This window comes from Oenanthe melanoleuca, chromosome 9, assembly GCF_029582105.1.
Source record: "Oenanthe melanoleuca isolate GR-GAL-2019-014 chromosome 9, OMel1.0, whole genome shotgun sequence".
Classification (NCBI taxonomy): domain Eukaryota; kingdom Metazoa; phylum Chordata; class Aves; order Passeriformes; family Muscicapidae; genus Oenanthe; species Oenanthe melanoleuca.
Window position 1 is genome coordinate 16955169 of NC_079343.1, and position 18586 is coordinate 16973754.

General features: G+C 42.1%; 1 protein-coding gene across 1 annotated transcript in view; it reads left to right on the forward strand.

Moving 5' to 3' along the window:
• Nucleotides 1-18586, forward strand: part of FNDC3B (fibronectin type III domain containing 3B) — a 180136-nt gene that overhangs the window by 137679 nt on the left and 23871 nt on the right. The window contains exons 13-22 of the mRNA XM_056498953.1: nt 706-880; nt 1483-1569; nt 3203-3341; nt 3878-3949; nt 4446-4564; nt 5946-6051; nt 7300-7472; nt 9525-9638; nt 11847-11996; nt 15610-15890. Coding sequence (XP_056354928.1) covers nt 706-880; nt 1483-1569; nt 3203-3341; nt 3878-3949; nt 4446-4564; nt 5946-6051; nt 7300-7472; nt 9525-9638; nt 11847-11996; nt 15610-15890 — 1416 coding nt within the window. The remainder of the gene's footprint in view (nt 1-705; nt 881-1482; nt 1570-3202; nt 3342-3877; nt 3950-4445; nt 4565-5945; nt 6052-7299; nt 7473-9524; nt 9639-11846; nt 11997-15609; nt 15891-18586) is intronic.

Genomic DNA, 18586 nt, shown 5'->3' on the forward strand with positions numbered 1-18586 from the left:
GGTTTGTTGTAATGCTTGTGGACTTACCATGTGTCATGATTTTTTGTCTTGTATGGTTTTTAGTTATAGGTGGTTTATTTAAATATAAGTGTATTTCATCAAATAGGTTATTTTTGAGAAAGAAATAAGGAGATCTGGCTTTTTCTGTTTGTTAAGTGCTTGATGTGACTTTAAGGCACAAAATATATTTTCTACTTTGGAAACAGATTTGAAAATTGCAAGAGTGTCACCTTCCATTGAGAGCTTGATCAGAGTCCATAGAATTTGTATTCTGCATATCTCGGGTTCAACATCCAAAAGTTTAACACTTGAGGCTTTATTTCCTATACTTTAGTTTCCCTTTGTTAAATGAGATTTAATACCAAGTTAATCATTTTAGGCATTCAAATATTTTTTTCCAGCATTATTGTGGTGAGATCTGTAAGAACAACTGTGCAGACACATTATCCTGCATTTTTTTCTATTCTTAGTTCTGGCATTTCCTAACTATTTATCTTTTCCACCTGAGAAATTTGAACTTTGTCCAGATTTTTTGAAAACGTGAAATATTTCTCTAAGTACATTGAGGTTTAGGTTTCTTTAGCTTTGTGTTTTTGTGGTGGGTTTTTTGTTTTGTTTGCTTTGCTTCTTTGTTTGGGGAGGGTTGGAGGTTGGTTTGTCTGTTTGTTTTTAATATTCCTCTCTGTCTGCTCTGTCTCTGAGCAGTGGGTACAGCCAGGAGGTGGTTTGCTACACTGCAGGCAATATTCCTCAGACCCCTTCTGCACCACGGCTCATCCGAGCTGGAGTGACGTGGGTCTCATTGCAGTGGAACAAAGTAGAAGGATGCACACCAGAGGAAGTGATTTCCTACACCCTGGAAATTCAGGAAGAGGATAATGTGAGTACTGTGTTGCTGTAAAGTGCACTGAGTTTTGATTTATTAATTGGAGATCACTTGCAAGGAGCTTTGGAGGGCCTTCCAGGAGTCCTGGGTACTTGGCAGGGTGGAGCTGTGTGATTTGCTCTGCAACACAGCAGAATTAGGAATCCTTAGCTGAAAATCTCTGCTGTCATCTGTGATTGCTTACAAAGCCACACAGGATTCTGTGAGATGCAGGGCAGCTTGTCCTTAGCTGGGTCAGTCTGCCATGTCCTCCTGGCTGCTCTTTGGTTGGCTTGTGTTCTGTCATCTGTCACTTCTAGTTCTGTGGCAGGTTAAACTGCTTTTGTGCTTATTTTGCAGCAAAATTACATTATTCAGGGCAGCTGCAGCATGTTTCTTCTAAAGAAAAAGTATTATGGCCTTGCAGTTTAAAAGCAGTAGTAATAATAATAATAATTAATATTATTATATATATTATATGTTTGTTTTTTCTTGTTTAAAAAAAAATCAGCTATAAAGCCCCTTTGCTATAACGTGTTGTAGGCACAGACTAGCACAAGGAACACTTTCTCAGGCTCCTCAGTTATGGGAATTTGTTTGCTTTTGTATTTTTTTAGGATAGCATGTTTCACCCAAAGTACACTGGAGAGGAGCAAGCCTGTACTGTGAAGAATCTCAGAAGAAGCACACAGTATAAATTCAGGGTAAAGTCTTTTCTCTCTTGTCATTGTCATTGAAGTATTTTCTATTTTGGGGTTTTTCCAGGCACTACAGGTGTCCTTCAGTTTTCTCTCCAGAACTGAGTCATCAAATACAAGTTTGCTTTATACTGTGACCTAATAGATTAAACTGTTAGTTGTTTTTCTGCTTTTATCACACAGGAGGTACTGTTGCTCAGACTTGGGGGAGCAATCACAATTCTCAATACCATGTGGGAAGATGTTGTGAAAGTGTAGCTCAAGGTGTGAGGTGGTGGTAGTGAGCTGCATTGCTCCCAAAAACCTGGTCCCTGGTGGCAAATCCCACCTCACTTGTACAGAATGCAGCAAACACTGTCAGGTGCCCAGCCAGCACATCTGTCCTCCCCAGCACAGGGGCCTGTGCTCCCCTGGCAGCCACACATTGAAGCTTTTCTGTCTCGTCTGTCTGTGGCTGGTTCTGGAGCTGGTTTTTAGCAGGTGTTGGTGTCCTCTCTGTGTGAAGATGCTCTGGAGTCTTCCTGCAAGCACCAAGCTCAGTCATTTTCCTCTCTGTGCTGAGGTCTCTGCTGTTGGGGAGCAGGCTGTGGGGTTTATCCAGGATCAGCTGTGGTGCCACTGTCCTTCCATCCCTGGCTGTCCCCTGCAGTGGCTCCACAAGATGTGCCCCTGCCCAGAGTGTGGTGTCCCTCTGGAGATGGCCTGAAGCTGTGTGAGGCCAGCACCTGGCTTCTCTCCAGGAGCAACAAAAACAAAAGAATAACAGAGTCATAGAATGGTTTGGGTTGGAAAATCACCTGATTCCAGCCCTCCTGCTGTGGACAGGGACACCTTCCACTAGACCAGGGTGCTCCAGTCCCCATCCAGCCTGGCCTTGAACACTTCAGTCCCTGGGGCATTCACAGCTTCTCTGAGCAGCCTGTGCCAGGGCCTCACCACCCTCACAGGGAGCACTCTTCCTGCTCTGTGGGACAGAAAACCTTGTGAAGTTGCCTGAACTGCCCAAAGAACTGGGAAGATTTTGTGTTGTCATTCTGAGACATGCCTTTTAGCTTGGTGTTGTAAAGGCTGCTGTGGCTGGTGAGAGAAGAGAGCCCTTAGTGCTTCTTTGCAGCACTGCTTTCAAATTAAACATGAATTTTACAAAACTGCACTGATACAGAACAAATCTGTAGCTTGATGTCACTGACTACAGGCACAGCTTTGATCTGACTTTTAATTGTGTGATTACTGATAATCTGAATGACTTTGTTGTGAATAGCAGTTAGAAATACCTCCAAAACAAAAATAGCAGAGTTATTATTATAGTCCTCTTATAAGGACTTTTATGAGAAAAATACTGAAAGTTGACACAGTTATTTTTAAAAAGTGGCTTTTTCTTTAAAGGGAAAACCAGAACTGCTTCTATCTTAAACATGTCATGATCTATTGCTGATGGAGGGAGGGGAAGAAATCACAGTGGTTTGTAAAGAAACATAATGACAATCTAATACGTGTTATTACAATCCCACACACTTTGGGATGTGACATACCTTCCAGTTTGGTGACATTTGTGCAATTACTGAAAGAGGTGTGATGCAGAACTGCCAGAAAAGCAGTTGCAGTGAAGAAGGACAAACTGGCTGTGGTTTTGTTTCAGCTGTTCGCTTCCAACGTGGAAGGGAAGAGTTCTCCCAGTGAAGTGTTGGTCTGCACAACCAGCCCAGACAGGCCAGGACCTCCAACCAGACCTGTGATCAAGGGGCCAATAACATCTCATGGCTTTAGTGTGAAGTGGGGTAAGCCAGCTCAGATTGCTGCAGCACAGCTTCTTGGGCTTGTAAGAAATTCAAATGAAATTGCATAAATATGTGTCACAGCTTAGATTGTCCATGCTCCTTCTCAGTCCTAAGTTGAATGTGTTTGGAGAACTTGACAGCTTAATTTTTTTAGTATTCTAGAAGATGTGTAGAGGCTCTTTTGTATTCAGAAACAAAAATGTTTTGTTTTTGATTAACTCTTACTCAAGTGCATCTTCAGACTTTTCACTCTCCATTTCATGTCCCATTGCAGCTTCATTCCAGCTTCTTCCTTTATTAATGGGGCAAACCTCCACACAGCTTCTCTTTCAGTGCTTTTTCCATACAATTTGTTTTGGATCATCATTATCCAGCAGCCTTAGTTTGATTATGCTGAAAAATAATGTCTGTCACCCACTTCTGCTGCACATAACCTGGTGTAGTTAATGGGGAGGAGTTTGGAGAAGAGCTGGGTCAGAAACAGGTTTGGAATTGTTTTGTTATCTTTCACTCCTATTCTTGTCTTTTTTTTTCAGATCCTCCACAGGATAATGGTGGTTCAGAAATCCTAAAGTATCTGCTGGAGATTTCTCAAGGAAGTCCAGAAGGTAAACTTGAGTTTTCTCAATTTCAAAACACTGTGGCTACTATATGGAAGTCCTGAATCTTTAGGTTATTACTGTTATCATTAATGCCCTAATAATGTGATTGAAAGAGAGTTATGTACTTTGCAGGATTCCTGGGTGAGCTGGGGTTGGATTTTGGGAAGGTTTTGTAGTGGGAATTTTAGGTATCCTCTTTTTACTAGTAATTGCAGAATTTTAGGTTATATGGATAAATCTGGAAATATTTTATTTGTGTGCACATATTTGCACATTTATACATTATATATAATACTCATACTTATTTATATTTGTAAATATATGTATTTGCATGTCTATCTATGTATTTTGTCTTCAGGTGGGAAATAACATTTATAGTAATACTGATGGTTTTCCTGATACACATCATTTGTGGAAGACCACACTGAAGATTTTCCTTTCTCCTAGACAGTCCTAAATGTGTTGCTTTCTTTAAACTTGGATATATTTTTTTTTTTTTTAGCAAATCAGTGGGAAGTGGCCTATAGTGGCTCAGCTACAGAATACACCTGTACTCACTTGAAACCAGGCACTTTGTATAAACTCCGGGCGTGCTGTATCAGCACTGGTGGACACAGTCAGGTGGGTGCTATCTAACCATAAGGGCTATTAGGTTGATATTTTTCTGAGATTTATCTGCTAATTTTGGTAAAATACTGCTTTCAAAAGAAGGGACATGTTTTCCCTGTAGCACAGTAAAACTACACTGATTGCAGTTGATCTCATTCTGCAAGTTGCTGAATTTTAGGTTTCTACATGTACATAATTTTCTTTTCAGCAAGCTGCAATTTAATAAGATTTGATTCCCTCAAAACCAATATATAGTTGTTTATATTTACATTACATGTTTTTCTGATGTGGCCACTTGCTTGAAAAAGGCCACAGACTCATGTGTTGACCCTGTATTGACTGGAGATGCAGAAAGAGGTAGTTTGTTGTAACAATTGTCTTTCATATGGCTGAATCCTTTAAGTTTTTAGGTTCCTTTTTTCAGACCCCAATTCCTGTAATTCTCCTGTTTGATTTAAATTCACTTCAGTACCTTTACACTTACTCCTCCTGATTTGATATGGTTTTTTCTCATTTAAGATTGAGTACTTTAGGCCTTGACATTATTTGAAAACCAGGGAAAATTAAAACAGAGAGCTCAGTATTGAGAATGCTAATGAAGGAACTCTATTAATTGCATTTGTATTAACAGGCTTGATAGCATCTCCTCTCCTTTACTGTTCATATAGATTTCCATGAAGTGGTGGGTGTAGAAAATTTTCTGTGTAAGCTGTGGCTTACTTTGAAGGTGGTGGCTGTGCCAGGGGGTGACTGGGCTGTGATCACACCAGAGGGATGATTGGGCTGTGATCCTCAGAGAGGGGTGACTGGGCTGTGATCCTCAGAGAGGGGTGACTGGGCTGTGATCCTCAGAGAGGGGTGACTGGGCTGTGATCCTCAGAGAGGGGTGTCTGGGCTGTGATCCTCAGAGAGGGGTGACTGGGCTGTGATCCTGCCCAAGGGGTGACTGGGCTGTGATGCTCAGAGAGGGGTGACTGGGCTGTGATCCTCAGAGAGGGGTGACTGGGCTGTGATCCTCAGAGAGGGGTGACTGGGCTGTGATCCTCAGAGAGGGGTGTCTGGGCTGTGATCCTCAGAGAGGGGTGTCTGGGCTGTGATCCTCAGAGAGGGGTGTCTGGGCTGTGATCCTCAGAGAGGGGTGTCTGGGCTGTGATCCTCAGAGAGGGGTGACTGGGCTGTGATCCTGCCCAAGGGGTGACTGGGCTGTGATCCTCAGAGAGGGGTGTCTGGGCTGTGATCCTCAGAGAGGGGTGTCTGGGCTGTGATCCTCAGAGAGGGGTGACTGGGCTGTGATCCTCAGAGAGGGGTGACTGGGCTGTGATCCTCAGAGAGGGGTGTCTGGGCTGTGCTGGCACCAGGGGCTGACTGATCTCTGCCCCTGTGTCTCCTGCAGTGCTCTGAGAGTTTACCTGTCCGCACGCTGAGCGTGGCGCCGGGTCCCTGCCGCCCGCCGCGGCTCCTGGGCAAGCCGAGGCACAGGGAGCTGCAGCTGCAGTGGGGTAAGCCAGGGCAGCATCCTGCTGCTCTAAAGCTTTGCTTCTGCTGCTCAGCTGCTGAGCTTCAGCCTTTCTTTCTACTGCTTGTGTCCTGTTCACTGGGAAGTGCACAGCAAAGTCCAGTGGAGTCTGAGCAAGTCTGAAGTGCAGCTTCTCATCAGGTGTGGTGGCTCAGTGTTGGATTTCTGAGCTCAGCTGTACTTTAGGTCTTACACTCTGCTCCCATTTTATTTTTTTTTTAGCCCTCTTGGGGCTATTAATTATCAGCTTCATCAGAATGTCTATCCTTTTATTTTAAAAACACAGTGTGACTCAAAATCTCTTTTTTTATTCCTTTGCAATATTGGCTTGGCAGAAGCGTTTTGGTATTTCTAATGTATAACTTCTTTCAAAAATTCAAGTTGGAACATACTGGAGGGTTTGAGTGGCATTTAAATCCTGATCCACAGTATAACACATGTAATCTGGACCCCTGTTTTGCAAAGATGTTGGACTACAGTCATGGTGCTAAATTGTCAAAAAATTCACATTTTTCAGAATAAAAGGCACATGCCAGTTTCCAACAGAATGCTTTCTTTACAGTGATAATTTTGCAGCATCCAAGTATTTTTGTAGCATCATTTGTTAAGCCAAATTCTGGATAAGTAAAATTTCTAACTGTCAAATATATTTCAACACCAGTATAAAAATTCACCCAAATGCTGGAAGCATTTTGGTGGCTGCTGTTTTTCTGATCCCCAGGCAATTTGGTTCTGTGGTACTGGCTTGTAACATAATATGCAGGTATTATCAAATACATTGTTTTAATGGGCAAAAAAAAAGGTGCCTACAACAGAATAGAGAGGTGTGTGTGTATGTTAGGATACACCTGGGAGCCAAGAAAGCAGCCTTTTCTCAGGCTGCTCAAGGACAAGGAATTATAACAATGATTAAACACCTGCTGAAGATGTGAAGACATGATATTTAACAAAAAGCATGTTTTCGAAGAGGTGTTGCCTTCTTCAACCAATGAATCTTTCCTGTTCTGTATTGCACGAACTACTCTATATGTGTAGTGTTTCTTTAAATTAAAAATTCTTCTTTTGTTTCTCCTTTACACGAAGAACTATGCTGCTCTCCTGTAGCTCAAATGCAACATGTGTATCTATACACAGACACAGAAATAGACATTTTTATGGTATATGAAGTAAAAAATGGCTCTTCCTGTCACACCCCCTAACGATGCTAATAAATTTGCACTATCTCTTTTAGATGTCCCTCAGTCAGAAAGTGGCTGCCCCGTTTCTGAGTACAGTGTGGAGATGACAGCCCCTGAAGAAGTGGTTTCTGAGGTGTACCACGGGCCTGAGCTGGAGTGCACCGTGGGCAGCCTCCTGCCCGGGGCCACCTACGGCTTCCGAGTGCGCGCCCTGAACGACGGCGGGGTACGTGCACCCCCTCCTGGGGCTGGGCTGCTGCCTCTGCTGCTTGCCAGGAGGGGCAGGGCCACGTGGGCCAAAGCAGAGCCATGGGATAAATGCTCCAGAGGAGCTTCAGAGGAAGAGCTGGCAGTTTTAGACCTGGGTCTCTTTTAAAAGGAGATTTCGGGTATTGATGCGATTTGAGAATCAGCTGCTCCCAAATGTGCAGAATCCCTGCTAAAAGTCATAGCTGCTTGCATGAAGGGTGCTTAATCCTCATTCTGTTGCATTTCCTTCTTTTTGTTTTAAGTCTAAAGTGTGTAAAAACAAGAACTGCAGTTTCACCCAGGTGGTATGTTTTGAGGAAAACTCACATTCCTGGTGATTTCTTTGTTTCAATTTCAAAAAAAAAAATATGTGCTTCATAGATTTGATGAGATTTTTTTTATTAAGTTATTTCCTTGGAAGAAGTTCCTTCCCAAATACGTTCGAAATTCTCTCTGATGTCCATGGAGATCTGCAGAAAGATCTTTTTGTTTTTCATTGAGGTTTGGGTTGATTATGTTTGCCTTTGTGTCATTCTAGTGGTATTACATAAAGTCCCAGCTAAACTACATGCATTGATGTGTTTCTCCCCAGGAAATCTTGATGACAAACATAACACAAAGGTTTAAAGTTGCTCACCTACAGGGATAAGTTCTGTTAAAATTTAACTTGGATATTAGAAAAATCGGCAAGACTGTTAAACTGTTTTGTCATAAAAATACCCACTGTTTTGTTTTTGTGAAAAATTAATTAAATGCACATGGAAAGATTAGATTTCCTTTCTGGAGTGAAAGCCATTGTCTACCTGGGAGCTATGATGCCTTGCTTTTTTTCTTTTTTTTTTTTTAATCCTTTTTTTATGGCAGAACAGTTGCAAAGTGTTTCTGGTTCCACCCTCGGAAAAAATGAGGATCTAAATGAGGGGTCTGATTCTGGTTTGGCTGGGTTTTTCTACCAGATGCAAAATAGGGGAGGATGTCCTTTACTTTTACTTTATTCTTCCTCAAAAACAGCAGAAGTCAATAAATGCCATTTTTTGACATGTACATTCTTTGTAAGACAAAGCAATCCGTGTTGGTCTGTCTTTGATTGCAGATATTGACACATCTGATGAGAAGTTTTCTGGGGTTCATAATTTCTGTGTCATTTGGCCATTTTGTAGTGGCTCATTTTCTTCATCTCACTAATATTTCATTACAAAATAAGTAACTATCAGTGTTTTTCCTCTAATTGCTTCCAAGTGAAGCTCCTTTGTTCTGGAGAACGATTTCTAATTAACTTGGGGATGTACTGAGCAAACTTCACTCTTCCACTCAGGAGGCCTCAGAAAAGCTGTTTCAGTGCTATCTCCTGTCCTCACACTGCTGGCTGAAGCCAGGCTCCCAGACTGCTGAAAATTGGCTTTTTTTTTTTTTTGCTAATCTGCATTTAAATGATTCTCCTGCCACGGGCTCAGAGTTTGTCTGAGCTGAGCTGCCCGTGGAGCGGAGCATCCACAGCGTGTCCCTGCACGTTGTACCAGGCTGGGGCTCCAGCACATCCTGTCCTTTTACAAGTTACTTGTGGCAGGCATTTTATGTAAAAGAAGCTGGAAGTGGACTCCAAGATGTGCTTTGCTCTTGCTGTGCTCCTCTTTGTATCCATGAGAAGCTGGTTATGATATGTGAACACACAGTGCTAAGGTAAGGCAGAGGGACACAAACTGTTCCTCAGTTACTGTGTGCTCATTCTCACTTTTGGGCAAATTGGAGGTGGTTTCTGCTTTCATGAGCCACACAGGAGGATGCACAAAGGATGTACAATGCTCTCTGCTTGTTCCTGAGCCCACCTCACACTTCAGCTCTGAGTCATTTGTGTGGGCTCCTCCTGAGCTCTGGTGTTTGGTGCCAGGTACTGCAAGCCCAGTCTGTCTTTGAGAAAGTTTAATGCTCTGAAAAAATTCATGTGCTGCTCTTGGAAAGCCCTTGAGGGCTTTGAGATGGGTGTACACCTGTATAATAATAATGATAGCAACACCTTTTTCCCCTCCAGTACGGGCCGTATTCGGAGGCGACAGAGGTGACGACAGCAGCAGGACCCCCAGGCCAGTGCAGAGCACCTTCCCTGTCCTTCCTGTCTGACACACGAGTCCTGGTCAGCTGGGAGGTGAGTCAGTAAGTCAGGTACCTGCTGGTTTGATTCCACATTGCTTACCCAGAACCAGAATGCTCACCACAGAACTCAAAAGCGAGCTTGAGAGCAGTTTACTGGTCTGGAGCTATCTTTTTGTGTAAGGAAACCCTGTGTAGAAACTATTTTATTGTAGAAAATCATCTTCTCTCCTTTGTTCTGACCAATTACACAATGTTGGTCATGAGTCTTCCAAGCATCTGATGATAGAAATGCTCTCTGCAAGCTTTTAGTGCATCAGCATGTTCTCAGTTGGAATTATGAAGACAAATATTTGATTTTGGCTGAAACTGGAGTCTCTGATATGAAATTAACTCTCTATAAAACTTACAATGTAGGGCTTTTTGCCCCTCAAAAATTGTTTGTCTCTTCCCCAAATATTTATTTCTATTTTAGTTTGTGTGCATTCCTCCTTCATTCTCCAGCATCTTAGGATTGGGCTCAAGATACTTTTTAGCTGAAGTGCTATGGGAATGATTGATGCCATTAAAGAAAAAAATGTTATCTAATTAAGGCAGAAAAGAAAGGATGTTATCATAAATAATGGTATAAAAATAAATAATATTGTGATGTGGTTCTGCCACAGACTTCAGTGAAAATCTAGCATTCATTCCAGCCCTGCTTATATTGGGCTCCTCCCCAAAACAATGCACCTGTTGAGAAAGAAGTCACTGACATTCACAAGATGCTCAAATAAATTGTGCTAACAACATATCTAGATACAATCATTATCTGCATTTAATTTTATAACAAACAGGTGTATTTGGTGCAGTTTGGGGCTATTAATATTTTTTGCAACTAGAAATCTCATTGAACTTTCAAATGTTACCTTTTAATGGTCAGGGATTTGCTCTCCCCAGCCATGAAGCAGTGGTTCTGGTAGGTTCTCTATTTATTTGAAGGATATATTTGTTTATTCTAGCTAAAAATGAAGCTGTGGTTTGCAGTGGTTATCTTTTGTTAAAGAGTGTCATTTTTTGGCTGATCTGAATAAGAAGGAAAAACAGTGAAGCACTGTGGAGTGTGGCTAGAGAGCACACTGTGGTGCCTATTATGATGCTTTTTTTTACACATTGTTCTGAAATCTGCCTTAGGAGCTCTGAATGTTCCTACTCAAACAGCTGGAAGCTCTGAGGCAGAGCCAGAGGAGCCCCTGTGCCTTTGCAGGGTTGTGCAGCAAGGCTCTGGATCCTTGCACTGGAAATTACATCTTGCCTGTCAAAATCACAAAGTCCTTGCAGGCCACAGTTCAGGCAGAGCAGTGCTTCCCTGAGCTGCTTCAGGTCACAGTACAGCTCTAGGAGTTCTGTTAAAAACACTAATTATTCTGGTTTGGGAACTGTGCTGTTTTACCTGTATTAGCTCACCTCCAGCACGTTCAGGCATTGAATTTGTGTTTCCCTAAATAAAGGGATTGCTGGGGATATGTGGAAGGGGACAGGTTTTGATTAGATATTGGGAAGAAAATCTGTGTTGTGAATGAGGTGAGACACTAAAACAGTTTGCCCAGAGAAGCTGCTCCATCCCTGGAAGTGTTCAAGGGTTGGATGGGGCTTGGAGCAGCCTGGTGTGATGAAGGTATCCTGTCCATGGCAGGGAGTGGAACAAGGTGATCTTCAAGGTCCCATTCAACCCAAACCATTTGGTAATTCTGTGATCCCAAGGGAATGTCACTGTGGATGTGAATGGATCCACACTCCCAGGTCCCATTCTGGGATTGGTGGGTGACTTCCACAGAGAACCTCAGGCCAGCTCCTCCCTTGCTTTTTCTCAGCACAGCAGTCACTTCAGGCTCCAAGGCCAGGGCTTCCAGAGCTGTGTTTTGATCTCTCAGCTAGGCTGCACTGGACTGATGCTTTTTTATGTTCTCCACGGTTGAGCTTCTGCCAAGCCAGTGGAGAGACAATTTATTCCTGAGTGTCCTGATGGAAAGCAAAGTAGCTGCGTGCTCTCATTTCTCTGAATTTCAATCAGGTAATTTTTGTGCAGAATTGTCCTGTTTCAGTAACCTCTCAGGGAACATTAACTCAGTACATTTCTATTTGCAGCAGTAATGGTGTATTAATTTAAAAATAAGGGTGATTGTTGGGTTTTTTTTCCATGTACTTTATTCCTCCCCCAGTGAAACACAGCGATCCAAAGTGCTCATTTCTGAACTGAACCACATAAATATTTGTGTTGCAGAGTCCTGAATGTTCTGGTACTGACATCTCTGAATACAGATTAGAGTGGGGAGAAGAGGAGGAATCTCTACAGCTTGCATATAGTGGCACAGAAACCTGCTTTGAAGTCAGTGACTTGTTGGCAGCAGCACATTACTGCTGCAGGCTACAGGTAAGGCAGGGCTGCATGCATTGCCCTCTGAGATCCAAACTGAGTTTCCTTCCACTGATGCTCTTATTTTTATCATTATTCCCCTCTCAAGTCATGTGCTCTGCAAGGCAGGAGGAATTCACATTTATTTTAAGCAATACAGACTGATGTGCTACTTAGAAATTGCTCTTTTGTTTTGTTACTTTTGGTGACTAATGCTTGTAACAGGCACCTTGCCCTCTGACACCAAAGCAAAATGGTAATGGTTTAGAAAATAAATTTTTAAATAAGTCTTCACTGTAAGGAGAGGCAAATAATATCTGCCTCCCAACTGGATATTGAAGATTTCCCTGGCTTAAATAATGAATTCCAGCATCTGTTTAATTTATCAAGTAAGGCAAAGCAGAATAAATTCCTGTGTGTACAGGGGATGGTACCTGCCAGAAAGTGAGTTCCCATCTTTGCCATTCTGTCTCTTAGATTTGTGAGATTGAAATCTCATGTAGAGTCTCTACATGATTTCTTTTTCTTTGTCCTATTATTTTCAATAAAAAGTAGCAATTAAAATATGTTTTCTACATTTGTATGGAAGTAAAAAACTAGTACTTTTCATCCTTTGTCTTCTGATAAATAAATGGAAGGTAAAGCAATTGGGAGTGAAATAGAAATATTTTACCTAAGATACTCTTGCACAAGATATATTTGCATGTGAAGACAGAACCAACACTAATCCAACCCAAATACCCACCCAGCTGGTAACATGTGGACCACCCAGGGTAATCTCTTTGATCAGGGACAACATGCTTCTGTTGAGTGTTTCCTTCTTTCAGTTTTTTTTTTTAAACAGGATATTGAATTTTTTTCATTTTTTTGGGAAGAAGGTTTGGAGGAGCTGGCCAGCAGCCCAAGAGCTCAGGCCCCACAGCTCCAAGGGCACTCAAATGTATTTTGTGTCTTGGCCAGAGCTGGTCTGTACCTTGCTCTGGCTCTGTGGGGGAAGGAGAATGAGGGAATGTGTGAGTGGCTGGGAGGTGTGAGCCAGAAAGTGCCTCTTGTTTCTGGGAGGGAAGAGGGAGAGCATTCAGCATCTGCTGGGCAGGGAGGAGACTCTGACACCACTGCTGTGGGGAGCCCAAGGAAAATTTTGTGTTAAAAATGGAAACAGGCAGCTGTATGGCATCTTTGATTTCCAGTGGGTGCTTATTTCAAACTACCTGCCACAAAAATGTTGCACAAGTCTACTCAGTTTTTAATGCAGCCAGTATAATTTAATCCATAGGCAGAAGTTACAGGAAAGGCACAACAGCAAGAAGACATTTTATTGAAGTCTATCAGTGACTCAGGTATTGCTGTCTGGAGAGCTTCATCCTCTGGATCTGATCCTCTGTAATATGTGGAAAAGAATATCTTAAAAGATAGACTGTAATCTTCAAACAGTTACACAAAAATCTGACTACAAACTAGATAACAGACAAAAGAAGTTAAATAGTGTCAGAAATTTTAGCTTATTTTATCTGTTATCAACTTTAACAGAAAAATTCTTTCTAAAAATAAAGATCCTCCTAACCACATTTTTTCAACCTTCTAATAAACACACAGTATTGCTATCTCAGTCTACAGTAACTCAGTAACAAAGAGGAATCAGACATATCTAACTGCAGGGCAGACAATTATCTTTACTGTTGCTCAACTTTTTTCCTGTAATGAATATTCCTGAAAACAGTAGTGGCTTCTGCAAAGAGAAAATATTGTGTTATTTGGAGGTGGCAGGGGAGAGCAGCAAGGCAGCAAAGCCCCATTTGTTATGGTGATGAGATTGTCCAATAAAGCAGTTAAAAAACACCACTGACAATCAATTGCTTGGAGCAAGATACAAATGGCCAAACACAGGTTCAGAGGCAAGACAAATCTTATCATTGGCAGAGCACAAAGCAGGGCTCACTTCTAACAGCTCCAGGAGCACTGCACTAAATAGAAGATTTCCCCCAAGCAGGATTTGTTTTGAAGGGCTTTTTAAAGGCTGACAAATGTAACTTTATTATCTCTTTCTCCAGTTGAACAAAACGTCTCCTGGAAAAAACAGAACATGGCTTTGTGTTTGCATTATGCAGAACAGAAATAAGTTATTCACTGCAGTTAAGCATAGGTTAGGAATCAAACAATTGTTTGATGTGTCATGTCATTGCCATCAGAGTCTTGCTGGCAGCATTGTAAGCCTGGATTTTTTAATTAATTGTAACCTGATGGGAGACTCTAGGCTAACTTTTTCAAATGTAAAGGGTTCTGGGCAGCATCAAAGCTGTTTCTGGAGGTCTGTGCCTTCTGGACTCCTGTAGTTTCTGCTGTAGCATGTTCTGTAAGCTCTCCCCACGCCTTGTGTGCTGGCAGGAAGCTGGGCTGTGTCAGGAGGAGCCCAGCAAGCAGGTCCAGGGAAGGTGGGATTGCCCATTGCATGCCATCCCTGACAACCTGGAATGCTGCGTCCAGTGTTGCTCCAGGCTGAAATAGGGATGTTCAGATGAAATATTTAATTTTAAAAAAAAATCACTGTGCAGGCAATTAAGGATCTAATAGTGGTCCAGAGGGGTGTGCAATCTACATACCTGGAATTTTTCAAGACCCAATTGGAAAAAAGCCTGAGAAGCCTGAGCAGCCTGGCGTGCATTGTCTGACCCTGGCTGGAGCAGCAATTTGGACAAGATGAGTCCCACAGTCCCTTCCAGCCTACATGGTTCTGTGATTGAGTTTATAATAATCCTGAGGAGGTAACATCAGTCACTCCCTAGGCAATTCCAGTGCAATGGGTACAGCTTTTGCCACTGGCTGAGCATCAGATGATAAAACCCCAGGCCTGTACAACTGTGCAATGTTGGGTTTGCAAAGACAACAGCCTCTAATTATTGAGCAGAAAGGGGCCAGGTTTTGAAACTTGGTTTCCATTGGGATTCAGGATCTAGGATTTAGGTTGAGAAGCTTGATAAATTGTTACTGTGCTGTTTTGTGGGAGATACTGAGCCTGTGTGCTTTGGTTGTGGTTTGGTAGTGAATTATGACTTTTCCAACTTTAATGATTCTGTGATTCTGGGGAAATGTTGAGTCATAGGCTTAATGCTCTGCTGAGGTTCTATATTTTTATATCAGAAGCTTTTTAGCATGAAATTAGTTATCCATTTTCCAAATTAGGAACCAGGGTAGTTTTTAACAAGCCAAATATCCCTTATCTTTAGGGATATTTTTGCTTGCATGAAGCATCTCTTGGGCCACCCTGCATAGGGGGGACTTTATATTGGGTGGCTCAGTAATTTTGGGTAGCCAGTTTGCTGATGTCACCTGTCACTGGCAGCATGACTGATGTTTTCCTTACTAACCAAAGTTTGCCACTGATAAAAAAGTTATTAAATATCTGTTAGGGAAAAGAGAAATATTCTGCAGTATTTTTGAGACGTTCCTAAGTGACAAAGGAACTAATTCCCTAGGATAGCAGAGGTGTGAGTCATGCTCTAGAGAGGAAGCCAGCAGTGCATACCCTCTGAAGAATTAATTCGTGCAGCTCTTCCAGGCTGCACAGTTCATCATTCTGAACTCGATACACATGTGGAGAACACTGGTGAATGTGTTTTGTTTTCACACCCAGGCCATTAACCAGGCTGGAGCTGGGCCCTACAGCGAGCTGGTGACCTGCAGAACCCCTGCCTCCGTGCCTGACGCCGTCCCCAGCCTGTGCGTGCTGGAGGACGAGCCCGTGGGCGCCTGCCAGCCCTCACCCTCCGTGTGCCTTGTCCTGAGCTGGGAAGAGCCGAGCAATAACGGGGCTGAGATCACGTCCTACAACATCGAGCTGGGCGAGCTCAGCGTGGCCGTGGGCAGCGTGACGCGCCACGTCCTCGAGGGCTTGCTGCCCGAGACCTCGTACCGGTGAGTGCCGGGGCCCTCCCGCAGCTCAGCCTCACACTGGGGGTGCTCGTGGCATGGGGAGTGCCTGAAAATGCAAACCAGCAACCAGAGACCCAGCCCAGGAGCACAGGCATCTGCAGGCATTCCTTGGTGGGATGGATTGTGGTAGTCCGTGTTCAAGCATTATTTTCTCCCGCCTTTTTGTCCTCTCTTCTCCTCTCCTTGCGTTATCTCTGACCTCTCCTTTTTGAGTTGCTCTGCTAAGCTAAGCTCACACTGGTAATAATAAATTTTAAAAATAAGAAATAATTAAAATTAACATTACAGCTAATATTTTTTCAGCTACATAGAAGTACTGTTCCAAGGGATTAAATAAAGCTATAGATCTCTGAGTAGAGTTAGCAATTTTCACACAACAAACTTTTATTTGTGTAGCTGCAGCTATTTTTTGTCTCTGGTATATGGAGATTAATGAAAAGATGATCTGAATTTAAAACAAATTTATATTGCTTCAGAGTCTAAATTGATAAGTGGCATTGCCAAAATTTTATTAGTTTAATGTTCAGACGTATATGTTTTCTCCCTAATTGCTAATTAAGAAAGAAAAATGGTTCCATGCAGGCAATGAACAGCAATACAATAGAATATGTGACAAAAGAAATTATATTTTAAGTACTGTTCTAATAAAGACTGAAATTTTGTCACAGAGTTGTAAACTTAGAGATGTCACAAACTTGCTGTAACATTTTTCTTTTTTTTTTTTTTAACTTCATATTCAAGGTCACAATCCTACAGGTCTTGTAAATGATAAGTTTATAATTCAAATTTTATCATGTACCCAAGGAAAGAAGACTTGTTGTAGCAAGGATACAAATACATACACTAGAAGTTATTTAAAGTGAGGAGTACATTGCTTGCTCACAGATCATTCATATAAAGTTAAAGAGTGTGTCTGTGGGTTGGTCAGCTGTGGAAATGCATCATCTTTGGGCAATCTTGTATTCCCTGGTTTCTCCTCAAATGTTTGTTCAAGCAAGACTCAAAAAAGCTGAAAAGGGAACTTTGAGCAACTCACTCAAGACAGAATGTGCCATTTAAATTCTTCACCAAAGTCTTACTTCAGTCTTTTTTAGCTGGTTCTTGATTGTCTGCAGCTTCCTTAAGGGAAATGTCTTCAAGGTTTAAAAATGAAAATTGGAATGATTTTTTTTTTTTTTGCATTCTTATTTCATTATTTTGTAAGAAGCACCATATTAAATTACATAGTTTTAGTCTAGGATTCGTCCTGTCTCTGGTCCAAATGAAACAGCCAAAGCCACAAGCATTAACTGTTCTAAATATTATTATAAGACTAAGTTCCTACCAAAAAAAACCGCTTGAAGAGCACAGACCAGTGGATGGCTCATCAGAAGTAATAATGTAGAAAAGCTCTTTTGTTAAATAAGATCAGAGAAAGAAACCCCAAATCTTGCATCTCATTCCTGTAAGGGAAGACAAGTGATTGCAGCTGGATTGCAGATGCACCTCATCAATAGTTTGAAGCATTATTTTGCTAATCAAAAATAGATTTATCAAAGTGTTTTGATCATTAACTTCTTCACTGCTATTTCTTCTTCAAGCATGTCTTGACACCTGTCTTTGATCAGGGAATGTCTGTCCAGATAAACAAATCCTTAAGGAACAGGATTATCAGGCTGTGTGCTAAACATTGGTGCATTTTCTGCCCTCCTGGCTGAATCAGAAGAATGTCTCAGAACACCACTGGTCTCATTCTCTTCATTTCTCCACTCATCAGCCTTCTTTTTGTGTCAGTTTTGTTTAACACAACTTACTCTTCTCCTTCTCAAGTGTTTATTCCATGCTGTGTTTAAAAACAGTGAGCATATTTTTCCTAAACAAGCCAAGTACTACTGGGTTTGAGGCTCTGAACTCCCTTGCCAAAGTTTCAGCAGAATTTGAAGTAGATCAGCAAAAAGTTTATATGTTTCAGTTGAGTTGGAATTCCACTGTCAATGTTTTTGGTTGTGGGAAAACAAAATTGAAAGCAAATCTTGGTTGCTATGAATCCAGCAAGTCAAAAATTGGAATTTTAAGTTGTTTTGGATAGGGTGTGAATGCCTGTCCTTGTGGGTCCACCCTCTTGGAGCTGTTAGCTTGGGTCTGGCACTGCTGTGCTTCCAGCTTCTCTGTGGGAGTGACCATAACAGGAGCAGCCCAAGAGCACAGGGAGCAACTCCAGCTCTCTGCAGAGATGGGCTTCAGGCTGACAAGTTGGGTGTTTTGTGTCTTAGCAGCAAATCCAACCATGCCATGAGAAGGATTTCCATCCCAAAATGCATTTGAGGCAGGAGGAGCTGTCACAGTGCAAGTGGCCATGGCAGGGCTGAGTCAGGATTCCAGCTCACACACAGCCCAGCTCTGCTGCTGCAGAGAGCAGATGCCTCCCCAGAGCACTGTGTAAACATCCTGGCTGCTGAGCAGCTGCAGAAATATGTCTGAGTCCTGCAGTCTCTCTGCTTTATTGACACAGCCACGAAGCTCTGGAAACTCAGATTATAGGGTAATACACTTGGCCTGGTTTTCTGTGAACTGATGTAACTAGGAGTGAGTTAATAAATATTCCACAATAAATAAAAATTCAACAGTCACAGAAACACCAATTTTCTATTACACTCTGTTCCCAAGCTTCACTTAACACATTCCATAGATAATTGTGT